At 52.2% G+C, this 7352-nt stretch overlaps 1 protein-coding gene across 1 annotated transcript in view; it reads left to right on the top strand.

Moving 5' to 3' along the window:
- Hmcn2 (hemicentin 2) overlaps positions 1-7352 on the top strand; it is a 155063-nt gene that overhangs the window by 103670 nt on the left and 44041 nt on the right. The window contains exons 55-62 of the mRNA XM_028757187.1: positions 1441-1554; positions 1912-2099; positions 2661-2757; positions 3444-3605; positions 3758-3871; positions 4722-4924; positions 5379-5460; positions 6675-6806. Coding sequence (XP_028613020.1) covers positions 1441-1554; positions 1912-2099; positions 2661-2757; positions 3444-3605; positions 3758-3871; positions 4722-4924; positions 5379-5460; positions 6675-6806 — 1092 coding nt within the window. The remainder of the gene's footprint in view (positions 1-1440; positions 1555-1911; positions 2100-2660; positions 2758-3443; positions 3606-3757; positions 3872-4721; positions 4925-5378; positions 5461-6674; positions 6807-7352) is intronic.

Below are 7352 nucleotides of genomic sequence, written 5' to 3'. Positions count from 1 at the left end.
AAGCCAGTGCTGGTGCCTCAGAACCCATGGAAAGCCAGTGCTGGTGCACACCATAATCCCAGCACTGCAGAGGCAGAGGCTGGCAGATCCCTGGGGCTCACTAGACAGCCACTCTACTCATTAAAAAATGCCAAGCCAATGAGAGACCCTGTCTCAAAAATTAATGCAGACAGCTTCAGAGGGAAAACCTTCAAAACTGACCTCCGGCCGATTGTGATCCCATGGAAGATCTTCTCTCTGGTTTTTGAGGTCTATGCTATCTATCTTCATAGATTACAGATTATGAAAATGTTCTACTTTCATTTTACCATTTAAAATATTTCCTTATTAGAGGTTTTATTGATTGTTTAAGTGGGCCTTATTTTGAAATCTTTTATGAATGGCTTTGAAATGAAAGGCCTGGAATTAGGCTTAGAGATGCCTGGCTTCTCTTTGCCTGCCCTGCCCCCACCACAGACCACTGCTGTTGCTGTTCAAGCTGCAGTAACTCCAGGGAGGAGGGCGGTCCCCTGGCTTAGCATCTGCATGGTGGCCTGCCAGGTCCAGATCAGCACTGGGGCTGGATGGGGATAGCTATAACAGTCCCTGATGAGGAGATGCCATGAGTATGGAGGTTGTCCAAGGTGGAAATTCCTGGAGTGACCTCTAACCTCCTGCTGACCCCAGACTGGGACTCACATCCTGGGGCTCAGCCATGGGGAGATCCCTAATGCAAATCCTAAACACAAGCTGATTCCAGCTATCAGTTAATCCCTGACCTCAGCTACTGACTTAATTCTCATGTTAGCATAGATCTCAACCTCACTGCTGACCTCTGACCCTGGCTACCAACCCTTAGCATGTTAATGCTGAGTTGACTATAGGTCCTCATCACAAGTCCACCCCAGACCTCACCTGAGCTCCACTGCGGCCCTAGCCTTCCCTGCATAGCTCTGCATGTAAAGAGACCCCAGTTCTGACCATGATCAAACCACATCCACAGCCTTGGCTGGTGACTCCCGACCTGGAATACTTAGCACACAGTAGCCTTACATATAGGTTCTGTTCTTGGCTGCCTCCTGGTCACAAAGGGTCCCACATAACTTCTCCCCACCCCCAGCTGCCACTGTCCTAGAAGCTAACCCTGCCTCTGAGAAGGCCTCCTCTGACCTTTGCCCAGCCAGGCAACTCCACCCTCTTGCTAAGCCTGTGGGAAGCTTCACTTTCCCATCTGTGAGATGGGCTACCTACAGTACTCAGTATGCTACGGAGCCTGCACCTGAGACCTGGCCTTGAACTGAGCAAGGACTTAATCTTCCCTTGATCTGAGTGTCTTCACTTCTCAAATGAGGCAGGGAGTGATGGTGGTGGTCCTTGGGTCCACCAGAAGAGAAACAACTTCCTTGCTCTGAATTCCGGGCTCTTGCCCCTGAGCTCAGGCCCTGTCATGTGTCCCTGCAGGAGGCCGAATCCTGCAGCTGTCTCTTGTGCAGGCTGAGGATGCAGGCAGGTACTCCTGCAAGGCTTCCAATGAGGTGGGCGAGGACTGGCTACATTACGAACTGTTGGTGTTGAGTGAGTATCCCTGGTGAGGAGGGACAGGGAGGCTCTGGTCCCAGAGAGTTCCCCTTCTGAAGGGACCTGGGGAGTAGGGGGTGCAATCCCTCTGGGCTCAGGTTTGCAATAGGGTTGCAAGTGTGGCCTTTGACGCCAGGCAGGAGTGAAGTGACTTTGAAGCCCCAGATGGCCACTGCTTTAGATGTAACTTTAAGTAGATGTAACCTCTCAGAAGTCCGGATTTCTTAGCTGCTTCCAGGCCTGAGAGACTTAGTGAGGCAAGCACAAGGACACCCCACCCAGCATCTGGGACCAACTTCCTTGTGCACCCGAGCCCAACACCTAAACCACTTCTCGGTCTCCCCTTGCACCCAGCACCACCAGTGATCCCAGGAGACACACAGGAGCTGGTAGAGGAGGTGACAGTGAACGCCAGCAGTGCCGTCAGCCTAGAGTGCCCAGCCCTGGGGAACCCAGCACCTGCTCTGTCATGGTTCCAGAATGGGCTGCCTGTGTCCCCCAACCCACGGCTGCAGGTCCTAGAGGAGGGACAAGTCTTGAAGGTGGGAACAGACCCCTCTCAGGGTAAAAGCACTGGGAGCCAAGGGACAATATCATCTGGGTCATATAAAGGCCCCTTCGAGTATGGGGATGTCACCTGCACAACATATGGTATCTGTGAGGTGCCCAGCTGGTCACACAGTGTCCATAAGTATCAGTCGCTCCTGGCAAATCAGGTGCAAGTGTGCCACACCCAGGGCCAACCCAGGCTCAGGGAGACAGCACCCTGCAAGCTCTGACCACCAGGATCTAGATTGTCACACACAGCTGCACAGACTCCCCCTGAGATAAACACAGCCCCCTACATGGCCTTCTTGTCCACTTAGTTACAGAAAATCAACCAACATCATTCTTGCTTCCCAAGACACCACACAGAGCCCCAGATAGGCCTCGGAGGGACTGCTTCTGGTCACTGTGAGCATCTGCAGCTCACGTGTCTGCTGTGGGGAAACGGGGCGCTCACCCGCAGCGTGGGATTTGAGCAGCGTGGGATTCACTATAGTGTCCCTGGATCCTCTCAGAGCTGTCAGCCTTGGCATCAGGACTGGTTTCTGTACCCTCAGGTTTCCACGGCAGAGATGGCTGATGCTGCCAGCTACATGTGTGTTGCAGAGAACCAGGCAGGCTCTGCAGAGAAACTCTTTACCCTCAGGGTCCAAGGTGAGATGGCTGAGAGGGGACCTCTGTGGGTTCCTTGCCTTGCTCTGAGGGTACCCCAGCACCTATACTCAGAGTTCAGACACCCTAGCCTGGGCCCAGCCATATCTCAGGACAAAGAACATTTGTGAGACTTCAATCATGTTTGGACCAACCAAGCCAGGAACACCTCGGGTGGGGGTAGGGGTGGGGAGTGTTCTTCCAAGGTGTTACATCATCATTACTGAGCACTTACTGTATACCTGACATGCGTCTAAAGGACACCTTCCAGTAGACCCTGGAAGTTGGCCTGGCTTTATGACTGTAGAGTCACTCCAAGAGATAACACAGGTAAGAGGGTCTCACAGCTTCAAGTTTGCTGTTGACCTCTGTGTCGCCATCAGCCCAGATGTGGGGACAGCTGTATCCCTGAGGATGGATTGTATAGTCACAAACTGAAACTCAAAAAGCTATCTAGGTTCTGCCACTGATCGCTGTGTGGCTTTCAGAGAATGGCTATACTGCTTTGATCAAGCGATCCTGCCCTCTTATGCAAAGCAGCTCTAACTAATAAGGCTTGCCCTCCAAGGATTGTGTGGAAATGCACCAGGGCTTGCTCTGAGAGCCTAAGCCAGTTCCTTGGTGTGTGTCCCCCCCAACCCCCATCTGTGACATCCACCTGTGTAACTGTCAATTCTATGTCCATCCAGTACCACCACAAATCTCAGACTGGAATGCTGACCAGCTCACCACCACCCTCAACAGCAGTGTCTCCCTCCCCTGCGAAGTTCATGCTCACCCAAGTCCTGAGGTCACATGGTACAAGGATGGCCAGCCTCTCTCCCTGGGACAAGAGGTTTTCCTCCTTCCTGGTTGGTAAACTGAGGCTTTGTGCCCAGTTCAAGGCTCTGCTGGGAGTCTGAGATGTTCAAACCTGGGACAGGGCTGTACACATTGGGAGGACTGGGGATGGAGAGTAGCCTGGGGCTCTGTGGCTGCTGGTGCAGGGGCTGCTGTCCCACAGGAACCCACACACTGAGGCTGGCACGTGCACAGCCAGCTGACTCTGGGATCTACCTGTGTGAAGCACTCAATGCTGCAGGCCGAGACCAAAAGATGGTACAACTCAAGGTCCTGGGTATGTCCTATCCCTCCTGTACCCCCCTCTACTTTTCCATCAGCCCCCTGGAAAGCACTTGTCTTCCTCTAGGGATCCTGCTTACAAACAGTCAAGAGTAAACTAGTCCTGAGAGTTGGATACACCAGTGTTTGATGCAGCCATGAACAGGCTTGCCCTGAGACCTTGGGCTAGTGTCTCACCCTCTCTGAGCCCCAGATGTCCTGTGTAAGGTGACAATCCCTATGAAGAAGGGAAATTGCAGTCATTGGCTCATCATATGACTCACTGTAAAATTCAGTGGCAGTCAAGTTGAGGGGGCAGAACACTGGTGAACCCTAAGATCTAGGCTAGGATGGACAGAGATTCTTGGCTTGTAGCCTATGTCAGCACTTTTGGACTTTGGAATTCCCTTTGGAGAAAGCTGGTCTGCAGTGTTAGCAGTCAAGATTCTAGGAAAAGTTCTTTTCAGTCCTGGGGGAGGTTTGTTCATTTGTAAATACATAGCTGTGTGAGGCCCTGAGAACTCACAGCTGGGTATGAATGCCTACAAGGGTTAACAGGAGTACCAGGGGCTGAGGGACCCATAGAGGGCTGTGTCGAGTCAGGAGATCCTGGGAAGAAGAAAAAAAAAAAACTCTGTGGTCAGCACCTTCCCTGCCATGTCTAGGCATCTGTTCCCACGGCCACCAGGAGGCTCTGGTAAGCTGGCCTGGGTTCACTTCCTCCAGCAACCCTGGGTCAGCACTAGCTTGGAGGGTCAGGTCCACCATTTGAACCTGTGGGCCTCCCTGAACTATTTACTCAGGGTGGTTTTGGGGTGATATGGACAAGGCCATAGTACCTCCTCACTGTGCTTTCTGGCCCTTAGTTCCTCCCAGTTTTAAACAGGCTCCTGGAGTTCCCCAAGAGGCAGTCCAGGTCAGAGCAGGGAGCAAAGCCATCCTAAGCTGTGAGACAGACTCACTCCCAGAGCCAGCTGTGACCTGGTTCAAGGACCAGCAGCCCCTAGCCCTGGGACAGCGGATTCAGGGTCTACAAGGTGGACAAAAACTGGAAATCCTGGACTCACAGGTCAGTGGCCATGGGCAGCTTTGGCAGTGGGCACAGCACTTCCTGAGGTGGGGGTGCCATCTCCTTGACCCAAGTAGACACACACACACACACACACACACACACACACACACACACACACGCTGGTGACCGGGAAAGGCCTGGGCTACCAAGAGCTGGACTCCCGCTCTTCTCTGCCTCACAGTGACTTTGAACAGTCCTTCCACACTGTTGTCTGTCAGTCTCTCAAGTGTTTGTTGAATGAATATGTGCCTCTCCTCTGGACTCCTATCTTCTGACCCAGTTCCAGCCCTACAGTAAAGAGCAGACCAGGGCATACTAGGCAGAGTATGCCCCCCTCACTTCCAGGGCCTTGAGAGAGGCCACAGTCCTACCTCCCTATAGCTAGCTTCCCAGACAAGGCGACTCTCTGGGGAATCTCTTCCATACACTAACACCATGTGCTTTGTCCCAGGCATCAGATAAGGGCGTGTACAGCTGCAAAGTTAGCAACACAGTTGGAGAAGCCACCCGAACCTTTGTCCTCACCATCCAAGGTAAGCCAGGACCAGTTTAGACCCCAACATTTTGAGAATAGAGTCTCTTGTGATTTGGGGGGAGCTAGGGTCTTAGAAAACCTAATGGGCACTGAAGCCACCCCAAAGTGGTAGCTTTAGGGTTCTTGTCTCATGAATTTGGAGAATGAAATTCACATACTCTGGAGGGTAAGTTTTAGAGAGCTTATTTTACTTTCACAAGTGAGACAGACAGACAGACAGACAGACAGACAGACGCCAAGCTTCTGTATAGTCAGAGCTCATCCCAGGAAATAGGGTACCACTGAGGTGCCAGTACAGACCTTTCTCAAGGACTTATGGCAGAAAATGGGTGAGACACAGGGAGGGGGGAGCTAGCTGGTCAGTCTGGTCCTTCTCTGTTTTGGTCATGTCTTTGTGTACAGCTTCCAAGTACGGGTGAGTGACCATAGGAGCCACGAACCAGGGCTCCCTCCTAGCACTCCTGACCTCCAGTGGGGACATTCTTGGAACCTCTTCTCTGGGGTCCCTGCCCCACCTGGCTAGTTTCCTAGCCTCCATCTGCCACCCCCAAGCAGCTCTCTGGGCTGCCAGGGATAAGATCAGTGGCTGGATCCCTGAGACCCTACCACCAAAGGCTAAGTGCACAAGATCTGGAATCTTCAAAATCAAGAAGAGAGTGAGGCTAGAGCTCAAAATCAGGGCCCGGTGCATGCCCATGGGAGGGAGGTGAAATCGAGAATGGGGAGTTAAAGGTATGTAAGCTACACCTTTAGGTAGATAGCTATCTCGAGACCAGACTGAGACCTTGTCTCAAAAACAACAAAAATCCACATAGGACTCTTTCTACGACATGCTTGGAAGGACTTAGTGGGATAATTCTGTTCCTCTGTCTGCTAAGTTTCACAGAAAAGCAGAACCTAACCACTGAGCATAGTGGGCACTAATCTGCTGTATAGATTAGACACCAGGCAGTGGGCTGAGGGGAATCCAGGAGATCAGACACCCCAAAGGACTGTTGGTCTGTGAACCATCCATTCCCCATCTTCAGGATGAGTGGGTCAGCTGGAATGATGCTTTGGAGAAACTTCAAAACTGTGGCTTTCTAGTTCCCGTCTGTGAATAAAGCAACTTCTGTCTTCATCAATTGAGTATAAAACAAAACCCCTAACCTGCCCGAGAGGAAGAAACTGGAGAGTAGGGAAGACTGCAGAAACCTACCATCTCTCCCACAGTGCCCCCAACATTTGAGAAACCCGAGAAGGAGATGGTGAGCCAGGTAGCTGGGCGCCCCCTAATTCTAGCTTGTGATGTGTCTGGAATCCCAGCTCCCACTGTGACTTGGCTGAAGGACAGATTGCCCGTTGGTGAGTATCCATGTCCTGCTTGCCATTTTAGTGGAGCAACAATAGAAACCCAGGAAGTTGTTCAGTATAAATGGTCTTGTCAAAAATGGAGGGCTCGTAGAATGTGGTGGTTCATGCTTGCAACCCTAACATGGGAGGCGGAGACACAGGGAGCCAGCCTGTCCTGGTTACTCTGCATGGCTGTGATGATAACAACTTAAGGAAGAAGGAACAGACCTTGGCTGATAGTTCCAGAGGGAGAAGAGCCCGTCGTGGCAATGAGGGCGGAGAGCAGGCTGCAAGCGTGGTGCTAGGAGCAGGAAGCCAAGCGAACACAGCTTTAACCACAGACAGGAAGCAAAGGGAGTGGAGCCGGGCTATGAACTCTCAAAGACCTCCTCCAGTGATGGCTGCCTGTAACCTCCCCAGACACCAACACCAACGACTGAGGGGAGAGCTGGGTGTCAAATACCTGAGCCTGGGGCATTCTCATTCTCCCTCTCCCTCTCCCTCTCCCTCTCCCTCCCTCCCCCAGCACCACTCCCTTTGCTTCCTGTCTGTGGTTAA

This window comes from Grammomys surdaster, unplaced genomic scaffold, assembly GCF_004785775.1.
Source record: "Grammomys surdaster isolate TR1022 unplaced genomic scaffold, NIH_TR_1.0 126133, whole genome shotgun sequence".
Taxonomy (NCBI): domain Eukaryota; kingdom Metazoa; phylum Chordata; class Mammalia; order Rodentia; family Muridae; genus Grammomys; species Grammomys surdaster.
The sequence above is the reverse complement of the archived record's forward strand: the minus strand, read 5'-3'. Positions and strand labels throughout refer to the sequence as shown.